The sequence below is a fragment of the Canis lupus genome, chromosome 27 (assembly GCF_003254725.2).
Source record: "Canis lupus dingo isolate Sandy chromosome 27, ASM325472v2, whole genome shotgun sequence".
In the NCBI taxonomy this organism is placed as follows: Eukaryota; Metazoa; Chordata; class Mammalia; order Carnivora; family Canidae; genus Canis; species Canis lupus.
The window spans coordinates 20,302,830-20,325,540 of NC_064269.1; the positions used below are offsets into that span (position 1 = coordinate 20,302,830).

Here is a 22,711-nt window from a genome sequence, read left to right on the forward strand (position 1 = left end):
AAGAGATTTTTAGTCAGTCCTTGAAGAAATTCATCATACTGTGGTTCATACATTTGGGGCCTTTGTCCAGCTCCAAAGGCCCCTTTCTCTAACTTACCACATTGTAATGCCAGGAGCAGTGTTCTGCACTAATGGGGCTGGTGCCACCTGAGGAAGCAGGGGCTCACTTCCTTCCATACCCATTTCTTCAGGACTCTGAGAGTCTAGTTTCTCTTCTTGCTTTTGGTACATCCCCAGCTTTGTGTTCAGCAGAGTCATGTCTTTGCAAAAGTTCTGAAAACAATAGTAATCAGCTATCATTTAAAAAATTATTTTACAGGTCTGCTAGTCTTACTGTAGATGATGCGTAGTGCTTTTCCTCCAGAACATCTCGGGAGCCCACATTGCCAATCTCATGTGAATCACATGAGGAGATCATTGGAGAATGATACTTACCCAGTAGAAAGAGACTTACACATTCACAAAATAAGGTAGCATCATGGTAGAAAATTAAATGAAACCCACATGCTAATCTTTAACTACTGGATTCATGTAGGAAGATAATTATCCTTATATTGAATTCATGTGTTCAATTTGTTCATCTATGCAAAACATATTGACTCATTCCAGGCACTATTCTGGGATACTGTGGTTAACAAAATAGATAAGGAATATGCATTCTATTACTTGTGCATTTTTAAACCAAATGGGTAAGGAATTACATGCATGTTTATAGGGGCTGGGGGACAAGCAATAAATGACTAAACATAAATGTACATTAGATATTATAGATTAGGATACATCCTAAAGAGAAAATAAATAAGATCATGAGATAGAGTAGCTGAGGTTTGTTGGTGGGACATTTCCAGATAGGTGGGATGATTAGGCACCTCTGCACAAGTAACAGATTGACTCACTCATTCATTGCTTCTTTCACCCATTCACATTTACATCAATATATTGTGGAAGTTCAGATATGGCATCACTTTTCTGACTAGTGAAATTTATGGGAGGTCTGGAAGAGGAGATGGCATTTGCAGACACCATCCTTTGAATGGAGCTGAGCCTTGAAGAATACGTAACGTGTTGATATGGAGGATAAGCTCCAAATGGAGGAGATGTAGAAGCAGCACAGGGCTATGGAATCTTTGGAGTACACATGATGGTGAGATGTTCTGTTGGTCCAAAGCAGAGGGCCAAGAAAGGGAGAAAAAAGTGATAAGGACAGAGAAAGAGAACAGTAGGTGGCATACTCTTAAATTCTAGAGAAAGAATTTTCCCTTTATTTACATTTTATCATCATTTGAGCTTGTGTAACTGTGAAATCTTACCTTTATTCTTGCAATGAGTTTCTCCTTTAATTCATGAGCTTCATTACAAACATCTTCCTGAAAAGACATGCACAATTTGGGGTAAAATAGAAATTATATTTTTCTGGTTTATTTTTTAAAGATTTTATTTTATTTTTTTAATAAATTAATAAAGATTTTATTTATTAATTTGAAAGAGAGAGAGAGCAAAAGAGAGGGAAAGAGCGAGTAAGCATAGGAGGGAGGAGGGGAAGAGAGAGAGGGAGAAGCAGACTCCCCGCTGATCAGGAAGCCTGATGTGGGGCTTGATTCCAAGACCCCAAGATCATGACCCAAGCCCAAGGCAGACACTTAACCGACTGAGCCACCCAGGTGCCCCTTTTTTTTTTTTTTTTGGTTTATAACATAAAACCTCACTCATTTTGACATCACTTAGTTGTAAAGTGACTTCTTTGAAACTTACCTTTACTCAGTAAAATTCTTCCACTTATATAGCAAATCTATAATATAATCATGATAAATTACAGGAGACATAATAAAAAAACTAGTATAATTATTTTTAATATTTTAGAAGTATAAATTTATACAATAGCAGCTTATGATAAATCATCTTTTTCTCTATTCATTATTCTTTTTTTATTTTTTAAAATATTTTATTTATTTATTCATAGAGACACAGAGAGAAAGAAGCAGAAACACAGGCAGAGGGAGAAGCAGGCTCCACGCAGGGAATCCCACGTGGGACTCCATCCCAGGTCTCCAGGATCACTCCCCGGGCTGTAGGCAGCGCTAAACTGCTGCGCCACCGGGGCTGCCCTCTATTCATTATTCTTTCGTTGTGCCTTAAAAAACTTCCAAGACACTAGGGGCACCTGGGTGGCTCAGTTGGTTAAGTGTCTGACTCTTGATTTTGGCTCAGGTCATGAACTCAAGGTCATAAAATTAAGCCCTGCGTTGGGCTCTATGCTGGGCATGGGCAGCCTGCTTAAGAGTCTCTGTCTCCTTCTCCTCCTTCCTCTGCACACCTCCGCAGCCCCCCAGCGTGTGCATGTTCTCTCTCATTCTCTCTCCAAAAAAACCCCAAAACCAAAAACTTCCAAGACACTAGTTGGAGAAACAGTATGTTTCAGAGAAAAAAAGAAAATTATATTTCTTTTATATTTTTTTATTTTTTTTTTAATATTTTTAAAAAATTTTTTTATGATAGTCACACAGAGAGAGAGGCAGAGACACAGGCAGAGGGAGAAGCAGGCTCCATGCACCGGGAGCCCGACGTGGGATTCGATCTCGGGTCTCCAGGATCATGCCCTGGGCCAAAGGCAGGCGCCAAACCGCTGCGCCACCCAGGGATCCCCTCTTTTATATATTTTAAAATTTATAGTATATGAATAAAAGTTCTCATTATGTTAGTTTGAATATTTGGACTCTATAGTTTAGCAAAAGAGCTGTCAACAAAAAATGTTTGGTTCCTGTTTTCTTCCCATCTCCTGCAGGTCATCAGGTAGAGATAACAGATGGTTTTGATTAGCTTATATCAATAAGTTCAAGAGACAGGCTGAAAGCAAACCATCTAAGACATGATTGCCAATTATATATATGTCAGGAGTAAATAATTTTAAGTTTTTTCATTAATCTGTAATTGACTTGTAGGATACTTTGAAAGAGCTATAGTAGGAAGAACAGTGTTCTGGGATTCAAGAAAGAAAGGTGCTAGAGGTGCCATTTCTAGAAATATTTTTTTAAATTTATTTATGATAGTCACACAGAAGGAGAGAGAGGCAGAGACACAGGCAGACACAGTTCCTGACGTGGAACTCGATCCCGGGTCTCCAGGATCGCGCCCTGGGCCAAAGGCAGGCGCCAAACCGCTGCGCTACCCAGGGATCCCTCTAGAAATATTTCTTAAACAAGAACCTGAAAAAGCAAGCAAAGATACGGATTTCTGAGGCATAGTTTGTAATGGGAAAGATTTATTATAAAGCCCCAACTATCCAATGAAATGGATTTAATCCAAAAATCAAATCCTGCATTATATAAACAATGAAAAGGTAAAATGACATTTAGTGGCATAAAAAGTTGCTGAAGAAATATGCTAAGTGAAAACAGCAAGTTGCAACGTGTAAATACACGTGTAGGAAAATTTAAAAGAATACAGATATACTAAATATTTATTGTGTTGATCTTTGAGGGAGTAGCATTATTTTTCATTTTTATATGAAATAGCTCTGTTTTAATTATTAAAATAAGCATGCATTGCTTTTGTTAGAAGAAAAAATACACATACTTTTATTTTTTAATTGGGAGAGCAAGAACAAGACTGGTCTTTTCATCTAGAGATTTGGGCAAATCATGTCATGTTCTTGAGTTATGCTTTTCACCTCTGAAAATGAAGGTATAGGCTATAAAACAGTTCCCTTCTGGTTTTAAAATTCTGAGTCTAATCATCCAATTTTGGATTCCATTCACTAAAACTCTCCAGATCTGAGATTCCCTTGAAGAACCAATATTCTTCCTTATTATAACACCATTGTGTCATTACCTGAACACATTTGTTATCCATTTCTTCTAATTGCTTTTTAACTTCCATAATCTTCTCCTTTAAAATAAAAGGGCATAAATCAAAGTTATAATTAATTGAAACAAAATAGAGATTTTTAAAAAAGATTTTATCTATTTATGCATGAGAGACACAGAGAGAAAGAGAGGCAGAGACACAGGCAGAGGGAGAAGCAGGCTCCATGCTGGGAGCCCTGCGTGGGACTCGATTCTAGGTCTCCAGGATCACGCCCTGGGCTGAGAGCAGCACTAAACTGCTGAGCCACCTGGAGAAGATTTTTAGAAGAAAGCTCATTCATAATCAAAAAGTCTGAGATTCAATAACAACTGTTTTTTTGATACTGCTCTTTTTTTCTTTTTCTTTTTTAAAGATTTATTTATTTATTCATGAGAGACACACAGAGAGAGAGAGAGAGAGAGAGAGAGAGGCAGAGACACAGGCAGAGGGAGAAGCAGACTCCACGCCGGGAGCCCGATGTAGGACTCGACCCTGGGTCTCCTGGATCAGGCCCTGGGCTGAAGGCGACGCTAAACGGCTGAGCCACCCGGGCTGCCCTGATACTGCTCTTGATGCTGATCTCCAAAATCAACATTAAGTTGAATCAACAAGATAGAATTAGCCACATCCTACACCCTTGAGCTAGGCACTGTGCTGGTTGGATACATGTTACGAGAATTTACCCCCAAACAATTTCCAGAGAATGTATAGTTACACCCCTCTTTTACTAAATCCATCAATCACCAACTTCTATATTGTGTGACTTAATTACTTAGAAGGGAGCTGTGACCTTATAATCACATTTTACTTGGTACCCTGGTTTATTTATATAGTAAGTATCTTTGCACAGTTTTTATCTAAGATAATTGTATTAAAGATAATGGGAGTCAGTCACAGAATGAAAGTCTAGATGTTGATATGGAGATCTCAGAAAGCTTCATGGATTTGGGGGTTAAATATGACAACATTCAAAGGCCACCTCAAAGTCCTTTCCTAATCTTACCTTTTAAATTTGTTTCTGCTGTGTGTGTGTTTTTAAAGTGATTTTACCAATTTTTTCCCTCCTCTCCCTTTCACGTCATTCTGAGTCACTCCAATTCTTCATGAGATATAAATAAGCCAATACATGTGGTATTACTTCAACTTTATTAACTTATTTCTCCTTTAATTTTCCCACACTTTGGTTGTTGTTTCCATATCTAACAATCTTCACTTTCCTTTCACTGGAGTAAACCTATAGCCGTTGCTATTGACTTTGTTTCTGTAATGTTTATATTTAAAATTTTAAATTCATTATATTGCTGCCTTTGCTTTTATGTAGCCTTTCCCATCACTCTTTAGACTTATTGAGGATGGACCTTGTGTCCAGTTTTAGAATCACGTGTATTGAGCTATGATTTATATACTGTAAACCTCACTGTTTAAAAGTGTATGGTTTTCGACATAATCATTAGCACAAGATATAGAATATTTCCATCTATACCAAATTTCCTGTGCTCCTTTGTCAGTCCTCCCTCCCTTTGTGCATACAACTCTAACAACTACTAACCTCTTTTCTGTTCCTATAGTTTTGCCATTTTCAGAATGTTATGTAAGCTTCTGGATCTGGCTCGCTTCACTCAGCATAATGCATTTGAGACTCATTCATGTTGTTGAATGAGTAAGAAGTCCATTCCTTCTTATTGCTGAGTAGTATTCTATCATATAACATGTACCACACTTTATCCACATACCAGTTGGTGGATATATGGGATTGTTTATAGTTTTAAGTCATGCTATTTTTCAAAGTGCATACAAAGCTGTGCATCCCCAGGACAGAGAGAATCTCCATATGTAGTTGTCATGCCTTCCCTTTTCATATTATCCTAAGCCTCTGTTGGTTTCTTTTTTATTTTTTTATTTATTATTTTTAAAAGATTTTATTTATTTATTCAGAGAGAGAGAGAGAGAGAGAGAGAGGCAGAGACACAAGCAGAGGGAGAAGCAGGCTCCATGCAGGGAGCCCGACTGGGACTCTATCCTGGGTCTCCAGGATCACGCCCTGGACTGAAGGCGCTGCTAAACCGCTGAGCCACCCAGGCTGCCCATGGTTTCTTTTTAAATCTCACTTTCATTTATCTTTGTGCTCTTTTATCTTTCTCCCCATTCTTATGATACCCATCCCTCACTAACCCTACCTCCTACTGAAATCCACATCCCTGTGACACTACTGACTTTTAGAGGAAATTTTGCAGGGCAGGATATTTTTTGGCTTTTGCCCTCTTTTCTTTTCTCATAATTTGCACTTTCCAAAGCCCAAGGATAGTGAAAAAACTCTTGACTTTTCAACTAGCTCAAAATGAGGTTGCTGCTTCAAAATTTTGTACTAAAGCATGGTTAAAAGTATTTCCCCCCCATGTTAAATCTGTGCTGATCTGTAGCTGGCTTTTAATATGTGAAGGGTCCAAATAAACATTACCTTCCTACAATAAAAGAGACATTTCTTCTTTATTTCCTCCAAAAGTCACTTAAGCTTTCCGGCTTGAACTAAAGCAGAGGAGGTAGCAAGACACAGGATTTTCCTTTCTTAGAGATTTTTTTTTTCCAAAGGCATGAAGTTTAAAAATACTATCAGCCAGAGCTCTAAAGTTGAATTCCTATCCAAGTTGGTCACTACCTTTCTAACACCTTGAGACTCTTTAAAAAAGGGAAAGTAAACCTTTCGCAGAAAAGAGTGTCTCAGAAGCGCAAGGCAAGAAAACAACAGAAAAACTGGAGCTCATGAAAATCAACATAAGAACTCTTCAAGAAGGCATCAAAGATGAAGACAAATATATCTCTTACATTTTAAGGATGTTATTCACAAACATTTAATTCTGGATGTCTTCTCTGAATTGTTAGGTGCCAGGATACAAATATTAGGAAGAGAAGTCTTTTCTTAAGATACCCATCATTGTCTTAAGATGGCATAAAGATATAAGCCTATTGAACTGAGTTTGTAGGTAGAATTAAAAAGTCTCTTTGTGTCATCAGGGAATAGAAGAAGTGGATCCCACATGAAAGGTGCTCAGAACTGACCACCAGGGAGCACCACCAGAGAGCACCTCTCCTTGGGACAAAAGATAGGTTTTAATTCTTATTATGACCTGGTAACTGATAATAGAAGGGGTGGGAATGGTGGCAAACTCTTCACAACCTCCCAGCTTATCTTTTCCAAGCCTCCAGCTTACCTCAATGTTTGCCCCCTGATCAGGGTCAAGGTCCTGGTGTGACCCCAGCTTTTCAATTTGGCCCTCCAAGGACATCACCTCAGTTAGTAAGCTGCAAACAAAGAGATTGATTAAGTCCTATAGATTAAGAAAAATCACCCAATAGGTTTTTTTTTTTTTCATCTTTCAAGAATGAAATCCTATTCTTACATAGAGGACTCTTGAGTAGTGGGGTGTTGGAATGGGATGTCACAAAAGCAATGCAAGAAAAACACTAATCTATATAATAGTAAAGAAATGTAAGGCCTAATTGGATATAGAAGCAGAAAATTTAAAAGATTAAAATGGAAGCTTAGCTAAATTTCTAGGAAAAAACCCTACAGAAAATATTTGGAACTTAGAACTAGGTAAAGATTTCTTAGACTTGACACCAATAATACTACCTATAAGAGGGAACATTGATAAACTGGACCTCATAGAAACTTTAAAGCTTTAGTTTGGCCAAAAACTCTGTTAAATGGATTTGCTTGTCAATATCTGGTAAAGGTCTTATGTCTAGAATATATGAAAGCTTTTCAAGCCTCAACATTAAAAAAATAAACTATCCAATTGAGAAATAGGCAAAATACATGCACAGACATTTCACTAAGGAGAAACAGACATGGCAAATATGTGAAATGATGCTCAGCACCATTAGCTATTAGAGAAATTCAAATTAAGACTGCAAAGATATATTGCTACAAATTTATCGGAATGGCTAAGATGCAAAATAGCGATAATGTCAACTGCTAATGAGGATGTGGAAAAATTGGGTCACTCAGACATTGGTGGTGGGAATGTAAAAATGGACAGCCACTCCAGAAAATAGTTTGGTGCTTCCTGTCAAAACTAAAAACAGACTTACCACGTGAACCAGCCATTTCATTCTTGGGCAATTATCCCAAGAAGATATCCCAAGAAGAGAAATGAAGATTTATTTTCACACAGGAAGTTGTACATGAATGTCCAAAGTGGCTTTATTCATAATAGCTGGAAACTAGGAATAACACACTTATCCTTTGATGGGTGAATGGTTAACCAAACTCTCTCTGTATATATATCCATACCATGGAATACTACTCAGCAACAAAAAGATAGGAACTATTGATAGACAAGCAACAGCTCGGATGAACCTCAGGAAAATTATGCTGAATGAAAAAATAAATCTCAATGGGATGCATAATGCATCACTTGATAACATTTATGGAATAACTTGGTTATAGACATGTGGAAATGATTTGTCATTGCTGGTGATTAGGGGAGGGCCAGAGGGAATAGGTGTGGCTAAAAAGGGGTAAAACAGAGGAGTCTTGTGCAAGGGTAGATTGAGCATCTTGATGTGGTGGTGGTTTTCTAAGACTACTCATATAATAAATTGCACAGGACTGTATGCATATTTACATACAAAAATGAGAATACATATAACTGGAAAATCTGAATAAGCTCTGTTTAAAATACCAAGGTCAATTTCTTGGTTTTGATGGTATGCTAGAGTTGGACAAAATGTTACCATTTGGAAAAAAAAATGTTACCATTTGGAAAGGCTGAGGGAAGATGAAATGGGCAAATTCCTTGAAAGATACAATCTACCATGATATATACCCAAGAGTTCAGTAGCCTGAATGGCCCTATATGTCATTAAAGAAATTCAATTTGTAGTTGAAAATTTTACTGTAATGAAATACTCAGGCAATATGGCTTCACTGGTGAATTAAATCAAACATTTAAAGAAGAAATTATGCCAGTTCTACACAATTTTATCCAGAAAATAGAACAAATGGGGAAATATCCCATTTTTTTCTATCAGGCAAGTTTTTTGGTACTAATACATTACAAGAAAGAAAAAGGCCAATATCTCTCATTAACATATCCAAAAATTCCACTTTAGTAAACAGAATCCAACAATATATAAAAAGACCAAGCTGAGTTTATTCTGGGAATTCAAGGCTGGTTCAGCATTCAAAAATCAGTTATTATAATCTCCCATATTAGGAAATTATAAACAAACAAATAAACAACATGATCATTCATAGATGCAGCAAAAGCTATTGAAAAAATTTAGTATCATTCCTGATTTAAAAAAATATCTCAGTAAACTAATAATAGAAAACACTTTCTCAATCTCAAAAAACAAACAACCCACCCCCCAAACCAGCAAAACACTTCACATTACACTTAATGTTTTTTCTATAGGATTGAGAACAAGGTAAGTATGTCCAGTGTCTGCTGTCATTCCTCCAATTCAACATCATACTAAAAGTTCTAGTTAATATGATAAGGTAGTAAAAAAGAAGTAAAAGATAGATTGAAAAGGAAGATATAAACCTCCCTCTATTTGCAGATGACATGATTATCTATGTGGAAAATCCCAAATAACTTACAAAACTACTGGAACTAATAAATGAAGTTAGCAAGGTCACAAGACCAATATACAAAAACCAACTGCATTTCTATAGCCTAGCAATTAATAATTAGAGATTAGAAAATTTTAAGTATGATGGCACCAAAAGCATTAAAAACTTAGGCATAAATCTAACAAAATGTGATACGTCTGTACTCTGAACATAAACAACACAAATAGAAGGAATCCCTTTGACTCAAAGCCTGTTCTTTTTATACCAGTGACTACATATATAACAGTTACTCTTATCTTTTCTGTTTCATCTTAAAATTTCTTACTTAGATTCAAATATGCATTAACAAGCATTCTTTTAAATACTTTTTTCATGTCATGCTGGTTGGATCCCTTTGGACAATACTGAGTAAAGCTCAAGAGTTATTGGGGACTTGAAGTCCTTCCTTTGATGACTATTAACATAGCTACAAAAAAAGATCCTATAAGCAAAGTCCTTTCCTTGAGAAAAGAGAGAGCCAAAATGCAGATAACTTTGATATACACTTTGAGATTTTGTGACATTGACTTCTAAATCCAAGACTTGGTACTTCTTATTCTGAAGACTTTTCCTGAAAGATTTTACCACCTTAAACCAAGAGTTTCTGAGGTTACGAAAATTTTCAGAATTTTTTGACCAAACCCAGCACCCTAAATTACCTCTTCACTGTGTTCTCTGTTAGGTTTATTTTTTGTACAATATTATTAATTTTCTCTATCCAGTCTGTGTGATCAGCTCTAAGTTCTTTCACTTGTAGTCCCATCCGTGTATTCCAGTGGTTTAGCTGGAAGAACATGTTCTCCTGACTCCTGCAGAAATATTATTATGATCAGCTTTAAGGTAGGAAATGGGAAACATCTTCAAATGGCCCCAAACCTTCTTCCTTTGACAGGTTGGTATGCTTATTCATTTCCTGCCACTAAAATGTGCCAGGTAGGCAGTTAGGCCTCAGAAAAAAAAAAAGTTTTGAGCATTTATTTAATATCCATTTAAAAAAATAATATCCATTTTAGCAGATCTTCATAAGGCTGGAGATAATAAAATGTATCTTACATTTAATTTTAAAAATGATGTATTTTTAATTTCCCTGCATGGATTGAATGTTGAGAATTACACTATCTTAATGAATGTTGGGACAGTGATTCCATCTTTTTAGGAGTAGAGAGGTATGAAATATGGAAAGAGTTTACAAGGGCTTAATAATACTTTTTTATTGATAATTTTTTCATATCTAGAAAATTATCTGTGAATGACGATATATGCATTAATTTCAGGCTCCAAAGAAGGGCTGGGAAAAAGAAACCCATGGCTCTGCCTACATCTCTAGAAATATCCTTACTCCACATTTTTAAAAAGATTTTATTTATTCATGAAAGACAGAGAGAGGCAAAGACATAGGCAGAGGGAGAAGCAGGATTCCTGCGGGGAGCCCCATGTAGGACTTGATCCAAGGACCCTGGGATCACAATCTGAGCTGAAGGCAGATGCTCAACACCACTGAGCCATCCAGGTGTCTCATTACTCTATATTCTTACTGGAATGTGTATGTAGTTACTTGTGCACGTGAGTGTTTAAAGGTTTAAGACATACATGGATTTTAAATCTTCCAGGCTTTCCTTAAGTTCTCTGCTAAATTTCATTTTTCTCCATAAAATACTGTTGTTGTTTTTTTTAATTGAAGTTTGAGGGGATCCCTGGGTGGCTCAGCAGTTTAGTGCCTGCCTTCAGCCCAGGGCGAGATTCTGGAGTCCCAGGATCAAGTCCCACATCGGACTCCCTGCATGGAGCCTGCTTCTCCCTCTGCCTGTGTCTCTGTCTCTGTCTCTCTCTGTGTGTCTCTCATGAATAAATAAATAAAATCTTAAAAAAAATAAATTGAAGTTTGATTTACAGTGTTAAATTAGTTTCAACTGTACAATGTAATGATTCAACAGTTCTATACATTACTCAGTGATCATTGCAGTAAGTGTACCCTATATCCATTTTATCTATTTTACTTATCCCTCTATACTCACCTCTCTTCTGGCGACTACGTTTGTTCTCTGTACTCTTAAGAGACTGTTTTTTGTTTGTTCATTTGTTTTGTTTCTTAAATTTTACATATAAGTGTAATCCTATGGTATTTTTCTTTCTCTGACTGACTTATTTCATGTAGTATTATACCTACAAAATATTAAGTAATTTGTTTTGCATATGTCAAGGCTTACAGTTCAGGGATGTTCCCCTCTGAAAACTGCAAAGATGTGGATACGTGAGGATCCTCATGTTGAACCTGATTTGTTTCTTGCTCATTCTGTTCATTCTGTTCATCATCCTGACGATGCTCAGCCTCCAGCTCCAATGTATTCTAAGGAAGATTATCAAAGAAGTAAAGCAGAAAATAAAGGGTTATCACAAGAGGAGATGGTCTCTTTAGCCTACTCATCCCCCTTTCTCTGGAGGGCAAACATAGAACCCTCTCTGAGGTAGGAGCCTTCTAATGCATTTATAAAATAAGTAGACATGCCCTCCTGCTCCATTGACAGAGGAAGGCTGGGGCAGAGACACCTAGAACATTAGTGTTCTCATGCAGAGCTCTTTTCAGTGCTGGTGAGTAACAGAATTCCACTTGACCATGGAAACTAGCACTCCACTCAAGATGACTGGTTTCCAAAAAAGTCAATGTCAAGGAAAAGTAAACGGGGATGGAACTATTTTATATTGAGTCTAAAGAGATATAACAACTAAATGCATTGCATGGACCTTGTTTGGATCTGATTTTAAAAGCATGGGCAAAAAAAATAAAAAATAAAATAAAATAAATAAAAGCATGGGCATTTGCCAGGTTTTGGCACCAAAAAAACAAAACAAAAACCTTAAAAAAATAAAAGTATGGGCATTTGAGGAAGAATTGAAAAAATTAGAATGTTCAGAGAATTGAGGATATTAGATTATATCATAGAATTATTGCTAATTTTCCTGATGTGATGTTGGAATCTTGGTTATGTAGAAGAAAGTCTTTATTTTTAGAAATGCTGTCTGAAAATAAACAGGAATAAAGTCTCATGCTTTCTTTGACCTACTTTTAAATGGTTCAAAAAATTCCATCTATCTACACATGTAAAGAGAAAGCAAATGTGACAAACAGTAACAATTTTAAAATCTAAGTGTGAGAATATATTGATCTTCATATAATTCATTTAAATTTTTTTATTTAAATTTTTTCATAATAAGGAGTCATAAGAGGGGAAAAGCCTACTTTATCAGTTTGACCCACGAAATTTCTTTCTTTCTTTCTTTCTTCTTTGCCTTGTTCTAGAAAAATATCCAAAGCATTTTCTGATATTTCACTTCTATGCATGCACACAGCTGACAATAGTTTATCTTTGAACATTTCTTTAGTAACTACATTGTGAAACATTTAGCTGTCCTTTGAAGAAGTTTGGTCTGAAATTTATGTGTTTCAGCAGAACTATTTTTAAACTGGAAGGAGAAAAAGTTGGAGTGCAGATCAGTCTGTTATTGAAATGCCTGGATAAATTACTGACCATGTCAACAGTAATAACTAACATTCACACAACTCTTGGCAAAATTCTTTCATGTGCCTTCTTTCCTGTAATTCCCATGATAGACCTGAAGTGGATAAAGTCAGGTGTTGAAATCCCCGAGGTCATTCATATTAATAATTAGCCCAAGGTTCTACGGTGTAGTGGGTTGAATGGTCCCTCCAAAAAAGATATGGCCATGTCTGAATGCTAAGACCCTGAGAATGTGACTTATTTGGAAAAGAGTCTTTGTGGATGTAAAGAGTTAAGGGTCTTAAGATGAGGCTATCTTGAATTACCTGGGTCCTAAATCCATGAGAAGTGTCCTAATGAGAGGCAGAAAACACCTCCACGGAAGGGGAGGTCATGTGAAGACAGAGGCAGCCACGTGCCAAGAAATACCTGGAGCCACTAAAAGCTGGATGAGACAAGGAAGGATGCTTTCATAGAGTTTTCAGAGGGAGCATGGCCCCACTGATTTCAGACCTCTGCCTCTAGGATTATGAGAGAATACATATTGGGTTGTTTTAAGCCACCAGGTTTGTGGCAATTTGTTACAGCAACCTTGGGAAACCAGTACATTTGGCCAGGAAGTATGTAGACTAGAGCTTGAAGTAGGTTTTCTGATTCTAAGACTGTGACTGTTTTCATCTTATCTAGTCCTTGGATCCACATTAAGAACCAGTCTCTACCACTGTCATTTCCACAATCCAGTGGCACCTTACTATTGAGGTAAGGATTATTATCATACTTACAGATGAAGAAACGATGGCTAAATTTTCAAGTACTAGATAACTCCATTATATCTTAGCTACTTCTTTGTGAATAATAAGCATTCACAATGTCAATTTTGTCCCACCTAATCTTTTACCAAGGTATTCAAAGGCATCAGGAATATTGTGATATAAAGCAAAAACACCTCATCAGGTATGGAGGACCTGAGTTCTAAGCCTTGTTCTACTCCTGTGTACATTGAGCCACCTAACCACTCTAAAGCTCAGTTTCCTGTTCTGTAAGAAGGAAATGGGACCAGATCATCTCCAGAGTTCTATGTCCAAAAAACCTACAATGACATTTCTCATTTTCATTAATCAGTTTACTATAATGATTAGTACACCACAAAAGAGTCAAAAGTCAGGAAGTAGAAATCAAATATTTTTTAAAAGCTGCAGGATTGAACAAATACAGAGGTGTGTGTGTGTGTGTGTGTGTGTGTGTGTGTATTTTAATAACAAACTAAAAGTGTTCCTGCATGAAATACAAAGCCTGAGGGTATTACTTTCCATTTTTGTGTAGCTCTTTGAAAAGCTCATATGTCTCTGTCTTGAGTGTTCCATAGGCACCTTAAACTCAGCAAGCAAAGAACTGAACTCATCATATTTCCCCTCCACCTTGTCCAGGTTCTCATCTTTACATATGTTTCCCCTATTCATCCAGATGCTTCTGCAGGAACCCTGAAAGGAGTCCTTATGTTTTCATGAGAGAGATTCTTTTCCCACTTTATCACTCATGTCACATCTACTTGATGTCCAAGCCCAATAACACTTATCTTTTAAACCTGTATCCTTTTCTCTCCATCTTCATGGCTGCCAGTCTGTGTCTTGCTCTGTGGTCCTCATCACTTCTGCCTCCTATTGGCATCCTGGCTCCCAGCCTGCATCCTGTTCGATCTCCATCTCCTTAGTGATCTTGCTGCTCACTTGTTCATCACCCCTTTTCTTTCACCCTTCCTCTCTCAGAACACAAGTGCCCTTTGGTCCTTTTGTCTTTGTAGGTACTGTCCCTTTCTGAAATGCTTTTCTTCCATCCAGTTTATTCTTCAAAATTCGGTTTTCCTATTCCTGGTTGTCTGCCTGTATAGCATCAGCCATGTACTTTGTAGCACACCTGCTACATCTAGCATGGATTTATCATGAATAGCCATTTTCTTGTCTGATTTCCTACTAGTGTGTGAGCTCACTGAGGGGAAACGATTTTAAATAAATAGAGAAAGAGATACCCTCCACACTTTGCAGTGCCTAGAACATGGTGGATGCTCAAAATGGGGTTTAGAATAAATAGATTTCCTATACTCACTGCAGCACTATTTACAATAGCTAAGACATGGAAGCAACTTAAGCATACATCAATAGATGAATGAATGGATAAAGAAGATGTGGTATATATACACAACGGAATATTTTTCAACCATAACAAAGACTGAGATCTTGCCAATTGTGACAAAATGGATGGATCAAGAGGGTATTAGGCTAGGTGAGATCAGTCACACAGAGAAGGCAAATACCATATGATTTCACTTATATGTGGAATATAAAAAACAAAGCAAATGAGTAAACAAAACAAAACAGAAACAGATTTATAAATACAGAGAAAAAACTAGTGGTTGCCAAAGAGAGGAATGAAGTAGGGGAGGGGGATTGGGAGGTACAAACTTCCAGTTATGAAAGCAAAATAAATAAAAAGTCTACATAAGTAAGCAAATACCTAATACATAAGTAAGCAAATGCTTGGGAGAGATGCAGACAAAAGCAGGAAATAGGAAAGTGTGCTCACTCATCTGGCATCCAAAATCAACACTATACATAGTAGTGCCAGAAATTGGAAAATGTGAAACCAGAGCAAAATATTCATTTCTAAATATTTGGGGGGCTTTGATAGTTAGATATGGCAATTTTGACAGCCTGGCTAAAGTCTATTTTGTTAATTAAGCCAACTGATTTTTAAAATTTCTGTTAACTCTTGTCTTTTTTCTGAACCTTTAAATCTTATGGTTTCATTAAAAAAAAAGCAAATGTAAGATTATGCAAATTAAAGACCTTTGGTTTACTTTCAGAGAATAAGAAATCTGTCTCTTTCCCAAGAAGGCATATACTTGTCCTTTTACTGGCAAAGAGCCTAGTTTATTAGTCCCCATGTTAATTAAGTAGCTGTATGTGATTTATTTTTATATGATTGTAGAATTTGCCATATAAATAAATTGATATAAAGAAATATAGCCAAAATCCTTTTGGTAAACCTTATACCCTGTCTTGAAGTTTGTAAGAAATAGTCTTTTTGCCTTATACCCTGAGAATGTGGACTATTTGGTAAACTCTTAGAGTGAATAATTTTGTTCTCTAATTAGACTTATTCTGATCTGAACTGAGTCAACAACTGATGTTCCCTGCCTGGCAGGATTCAGCAGGTCACATTATGCTGTGCGTGCAGGGAAGGTGTCCTGGCAAACTGGGTCTAATGGTAGCAGCCTTTGCCTGGAGTCCAGGGACAAGCCTCCCCCCAATCTCAATCAGATGATACTATTTATAGAGTAATACCTTCAATTCCTGTGTTCCCTAAGATCATAGCACCTCATACCTCAATTGCCCTATTTCCTTTTCTCACCTTCAGCCTTCCTAAAACCCCCATCCTAAGTCTCCCCTTCTAAATCAATTCCTATTATTCTTTTTTTCCATAAAAGGTGTCTGTCTATCTCTCCTTTTGCTTTTTGTCTGTATCACTATATCTATTCTCCACATCTCTAACTCCATCCTCTCATGCCTTCTACCCCTTTCTATTTCTTTTTTTGTTTACTTCCTGAAGAGTCCTTGAAGGTAAGGTCCAGCTTAGAATATTCTTTCATGGCCTTTCTTTGTATGGATTTACAGAATTAGCCATTTCTGAATCCAAAATATACACTCAAAGGAGAAGTAGAGAAGGAGATCAATCCTGAGCTTCCTTTGGGGGCTGCATCAGCTTGGAGATGGACATTCCCACTCTATCCTTCCTTTGTGTTCTTCTGACTGGTTGAAACCAAGGGTCAGTAGCCTGGGGAATCTATTTGCTCATCACTAACAACTGAGTCTGTCTTAGCATGCCTCTGCTCTGATACAAATGGTGGCGAAAACAAAAACCCTTTCCAGGACAATCTCAGGCATTTGTTGAAATTTCCTCCATTCTATGTCAGCCAGATGAGTGAATGTCAAAGATGGAGAGATGTTCAGACTAAATGGAGTAACTAAATCACTCCCATGCTTCCTATTGGAAGACAATCTGTGAGCAGGGGGCGATTTGACATATGGCAATTTGCTCTAAGGTGAAAAATGTCACAGTTTTTTCACAAATCCCAAGGACCCAAGTAACATATAATGCACAAGTTTTTGCGTGGGAAGGTCAGCAAGTCCCTCATAGGATAACAGAAGCCCTCAGGTGAGATACTACCTCCCTCCTGGTTTCAAGCCCTGAACACCCTGCACCCATTATAAGGAAGTCCTTAGATATTTCCTTACAATGTCCAGATAGGAGATGTGAGTTTCCCCTCTTCACCCACTGCAACAAGTCTCCCTCTTACCCATTTTGTAGTCTCTGTCTCACGAAGGAAGTCAGTTTGAGGCTTTTTGGAGAAAATGCTGTCTCCATCATCTGATCTATCCAAGATGTGGTCCATTTTGGTAAATTCCCTTAGTAAACTGCAAGCCACACAATCAAGACGGGTGCTGTTATCAGGTCTTAGGTATACAGTTTAAATCTGCCCTAAACATTTCTAGAGGGAGGACACTGGAATCTTTTCCGGCCCCCAGGAGCACCTGCTGCCTCTGTACTGATTTGACTCTGTGTGAATAGTACACTGCACAAAACAGGAATAGAGAGGCTGGGTAAGGATTTGCTGACTGAATCAATAAGTGATTTAGCAGTGAGATTTCAAATTCCAAAGCCATTGCAGCTGTGTAGCTGTCTGTGCACAAATGCGTATATAAAATAAACAGTAATAAATAAATACCCTTTTTAAAAAGTAGAGTAAAAAAGTGTCATGTGGTTCAAAGACTATGCAGAATGGAGTAAGTTTGCGATATTATTCTAATCTCAAGCCCCTGGATATCCTCCCCACATTTACTAGTTTCTTCTTTCTTCTTCCACAGAGATTCTATGCCCAACTCAGTAGCCATGTTAATGTAAATATATGTCTTTTTAAATATACATGAGAGGATATTATACACACAGGTTTTTAAAAACCTCTTAGAGTCCATTTCCTATTAGCACATATAGAGCTGCTTCATTTTATTTTATTTTACTTTTCAAAGATTTATTTATTTATTTATTTTAGAGAGAGAGAGAGAGAGAGATACCACAAGCAAGGAGAGGGGGAGGGAGAGAGATCCTCCAGCAGACTCCCCATTGAGCATGAAACTGGGATGTGGGGCTAGATCTCTCAGTCCTGGGATCGTGACCTGAGCTGAAATCAAGAGTCGGATGCTTAACTGACTGAGCCACCCAGGTGCCCCTTTCTCATTTTAAAAATGGTTATATGGTATTCTTTTGTGGGCCCATACACTAATTTGCAAATGAGTTCTTTATTAATGCATATATGGATGATTTCTAGTTAATTGCTACTACAAACAATGCTGTAATGAATATCCTTACACATCTAGGTGTCAACGTACATGTGTACAAGTATATCTATTAAATAACCCTAAAAATAGAATTACTGAGTCGATAGATATATATTTTTTAAATTTTGGTAGATGTTACCAAGTTATGCCATAAAGAGCTTAAATCCATTTTATACTTCTAGCAAAAATGATGAGTGTGCCTGTTTTCCAGTCCTTTCCTACAATCATGTATTACTAAAGTTTTTGATCTCTGCCAATCCCATATGCTTCAACTGGTATCTCATTTTAGTTTTAAACTTTTTTATTCATGAGGCTAAGCATCTTTGCCTATGTGTATAAAACTCATTGATATTTCCTTTTCTATGGTAAGTGTGTCGATAACCTTTGCCCATTTCCTATTGGACTACTGTTATTTTCTGGAGTGCATATGTGTGTGTATATGCACATACACACCATGCTCATATGCTCATACACTCACATATACTTCTGAGTGAATCATAATGAATTTTTGTTGGAGGTCTTTGGCAGTAATTTCCAGTCTCTGGGTTTTGAACCTTGAGGTGGGGGACACTTTCACATATCTTGCATAGAAAGAGGTTTTGGAATTTCTAAACATTTCTGTGGATTGCTTGATTAACTGAACACTGCTCAAAGTTTCCAAATGTATATATGACTGTTATTAATAAATTGTAAATGCATTTAAAAACATCTTTGCTGTTGTAATATCTTTTTTGAGGAGGATCCTGGAAAGTCTTTTACTTAATACATTTATTCCTATTTAAAAAGGTTGCTGGGGGGAATCCCTGGGTGGCTCAGAGGTTCCGCGCCTGCCTTTGGCCGAGGGCATGATCCTGGAGTCCCGGAATCGAGTCCCGCATCGGGCTCCCGGCATGGAGCCTGCTTCTCCCTCTGCCTCTCTCTCTCTCTCATGAATAAATAAATAAAATCTTAAAAAAAAAAAAAAAAAGGGAGCCCAGAAATCCAGAAATTAAAAAAAAAAAAAAAGGTTGTTTGGCAGCCCTGGTGGCTCAGCGGTTTAGTGCTGCCTCCGGCCCAAGGTGTGATCCTGGAGACCCAGGATTGAGTCCCACATCCGGCTTCTTGCATGGAGCCTGCTTCTCTCTCTGTCTGTGTCTCTACCTCTCTCTCTCTCTGTGTCTCTCATGAATAAATAAATAAAATATCTAAAAAAATAATAAAATAAAATAAAAAGGTTGTTAACCGTTGGTTTATATTAGAACGTATTTTTATCATGTATAAACAAATGCATATATATATATATATACATGAACATTTTGTGCTTTGTTTACTCTAGAAAGTATTGTAAATGGTTTGTGTATTTTGCAGGCGAAGGTAATAAAGGCACAAAACAATCAAAGTATTTTTGCAAATTGAAATTAGAGCCTTGACCGTTTCTATTTAATTGATATCCACCTGGTTCACGACTGTAGGCCCCTTTAGTGTCTCAATAAGTATTCATGAGGTCAAAATTAGAAAGATTGTAGAGAAGACTGTCAACCCCATCCCTGAACTTGGCAATCTCATTATTTCCATCCTACTGTCCTGAGGAAGTCTCCGGACAGGACCACAGAAACTGTGCCTGAGAGGCCAGGCTTCACTTACTTCTGCATTGCACCTTCAGCCATGTCCATATTTTGGAGAAAGCCATTGTTTTTCTCAGTCAACTGTTCTTTCCCAGCTGTCTCCATCTGCAGAGATATCTCATCACTTAGCTTTGGAAGAGCCATTTCTTCAGCACTGCAGGGACAATGATGGTGACAAGAGGGTTTTCACAGTGGGATTGGCAACTACATTCCCCACCCTGAAACACTGGTGTATATTTCAGGGATCTTGGCCTTAACACTTCTCTGTCCCAAACTGGACATCAGTTGTAAGGGACCCAAAGTAAGCTCTAAGGTTTCTCTGTTCAAATATATATGCAGGAAAGTCTTTGTATGTGGCTGTTCCTTAGGACTTCTCTGGTTAACATGAGGGTTGTTGGAGGATGCAAATGTGTATTTTGAGTCCTTGAATGGACTATTAGAGAGCAATATAAAAGAGCCAGGCAAGGAAAATGGAAAACTTCATTTTTATAATCTCCTTCTAATTGTATGTATATATGTACACTGTAAAAAATAGAAAAAGAAGAAGGAAATAAAAATCATTGGTACCCTACAGATAACCAGAGATACCGTGGAGGTATTCAGACAAAACCACTGTTAATACTGTTGTATTTATTCCCATTTCTTTTTTTTTAAGATTTTATTTATTGATTCATGAGAGACATAGAGAGAGGCTGAGACACAGACAGAGGGAGAAGCAGGCTCCCTGCAGGGAGCCTGATGTGGGGCCTAATCACTGGACCCGGGATCCAGGATCATGCTCTGAGCTGGAAAGGCAGATGCTCAACCAGTGAGCCACCCAGGCATCCCTATTTATTTCCATTTCTGAACTTGAGATTCATCTTATTCTTTTCCTATTAGGTTATTTCTAATATTTTACTAATGTAAATAATATATTAATGAATATCTTTGCTTAGTAATTTTCAGTGAGTCTATATTATTTTATTTACTTAGGATACTTCTTTAGAAGTAAAACTACTGAGTCAAATGTATATGTTCTTGGGCTGTTTTTTAGAGATAGAGAGAGAGCAGGGTGGGGGAGAGGGAGAAAGAGAGAGAGAATCCCAAGCAGAGTCTACACTCAGAGCAGATCCCCACTCAGGGCTTGATCTCAGGCCCCTGAGATCATGATTTGAACCAAAACCAAGAGTCAGTCACTTAGCTGCCTTCAGCTCAGGCCCGCCAAAGCGCATATGCTTTTTCAATTTTGATTTTATTTATTTATTTATTTATTTATTTATTTATTTATTTATTTATTGAACAGGGAGAGGGGAAGAGAGAGAGAGGGAGAGAGAGAATCTCCAGCAGACTCCTCACTGACATGGAGCTCAATCCCATGACCCTGAGATCATGACCTGAGGTGAAGTCAAGCATCAGATGCCCAACTGACTGAGCCACCCAGGTGTCCCTGTATATACATTTTTAAGGACTTAGAAAAATATCCCCAGATTACTTTCCTAAAGATTCAACCACTATACACCACCAGAAGCTGTATATGAGAAGGGGAACTTTCATTCCTGCCAGACAGGCAAGTGTTAGTGGGTGGCGGTGGAGTGAATTGTTAGAATGCTGACGTGGTGAGAAACATAAAGGTGAAAGGAAAGAAAGGGAGTAGAGGGGTGTGAGACAGGTTCTAGAAAGCTCATATGAAAAGCTGTAAGAAAGGATCCATATGAAATATAACTCCTAGTTATTGGCAGGAATCACAAGGATTTTACCCACCACCAAGCAGGAAAAAACCTCCGCTATAGGGTGGCCTTGCCTCCAGGAGCCTGAAAGAATCACTGAGGGCCTGAGGGGACTGGAGACAGAAGGGAAGGGGTAGCAGGGATTTCCCTAGAAGGGTGAATTATGGCTGAAATGAGGAATGGGAGGAAGAGAGAGACTTTGGGAACCTGAGATTTTGGAACCATCTGGGTAGCCAGTGGCCTGGTCTATCACTTTGTGGCAAAATTGTGCTTTGTTTAACCAGCGTGAGGATCCACAGTGGATGTGGTACAAAGGGGACCCCTGTGAAGCAGAAGCAAAGGGAAACACTAGAACCTTTGATGTGAGTTAGCTCCATCCTTCTTTGAGTGTGACCACGAAGAATAAAACGTTGATCTCTTTCAGGAGGGACACTGTGACCCGCCCAATTTCATCACAGCGCCTATCTGGACAGTTTCATCTGTTTCCTGAAGATGTTAAGCATTGCTAAGGCAATTCCAAGCTCTGAAAGATGAATGGCCATGAAATCTGCCTGGTGTCATGTCTCTTTCCTGTCCAAAAATTAGAATACTGTGCAAATAATATTTCCTTATTTTGGTAATTCTCTGACAACATAATAACTTCCACTGGGTGATTTAAAAAAAATCTGTTTCTGGGGCACCTGGGTGGCTCAGGTTAAGCGTCTGCCTTCAGCTTAGGGTGTGATCCTGGGGTCCTGGGATCGAGTCCCGCATTAGGCTCCCCATGCAGGGAGCCTGCTTCTCCCTCTGCCTATGTCTCTGCCTCTCTCTGTGTGTCTCTCATGAATACATAAATAAAATCTTAAAAAAGAAAAAGAAAATCTGTTTCTGAATCCATCTCTTATTTCAAATAACAGAATCCTACTGATGGCTTATGTCTGTGCAGCTCCTAATAGATTACAAGCGCTTTTCACATGTTATCTTATTCAGTTACCAGAACAACACAATGAGGAAGGTATTGTTCCTGTTTTATGTGTGTATTGTTTGAAGCTCTGGGAGATGGCATGAT

General features: G+C 37.8%; 1 protein-coding gene and 1 long non-coding RNA gene across 9 annotated transcripts in view; one reads left to right on the forward strand and one right to left on the reverse strand.

Moving 5' to 3' along the window:
• The window catches only part of LOC125753819 (uncharacterized), a 49,466-nt gene extending 26,943 nt beyond the window's left edge, over window positions 1-22,523 (forward strand). Inside the window, exons 2-3 of the long non-coding RNA XR_007406422.1 lie at window positions 13,648-13,719; window positions 22,088-22,523. This is a non-coding gene — a long non-coding RNA (uncharacterized LOC125753819). The remainder of the gene's footprint in view (window positions 1-13,647; window positions 13,720-22,087) is intronic.
• Window positions 1-22,711, reverse strand: part of SMCO2 (single-pass membrane protein with coiled-coil domains 2) — a 44,338-nt gene that overhangs the window by 20,590 nt on the left and 1,037 nt on the right. For 4 of the 8 annotated variants that reach the window (XM_025455468.3, XM_025455471.3, XM_025455466.3 and 1 more), the window contains exons 2-9: window positions 19,977-20,111; window positions 17,315-17,432; window positions 11,671-11,810; window positions 10,123-10,272; window positions 7,053-7,143; window positions 3,829-3,885; window positions 1,311-1,367; window positions 98-273 (exon numbers count right to left, since the gene is read on the reverse strand). In XM_025455468.3, the coding sequence (XP_025311253.1) occupies window positions 98-273; window positions 1,311-1,367; window positions 3,829-3,885; window positions 7,053-7,143; window positions 10,123-10,272; window positions 11,671-11,810; window positions 17,315-17,432; window positions 19,977-20,101 (914 nt within the window). In that variant the 5' untranslated portion in view covers window positions 20,102-20,111. Of the gene's footprint in view, window positions 1-97; window positions 274-1,310; window positions 1,368-3,828; window positions 3,886-7,052; window positions 7,144-10,122; window positions 10,273-11,670; window positions 11,811-12,701; window positions 12,852-17,314; window positions 17,433-19,976; window positions 20,112-22,711 lie in introns of those variants that run through there. The other 4 variants (XM_025455470.3, XM_025455467.3, XM_049102581.1 and 1 more) reach the window with 4 other exon arrangements.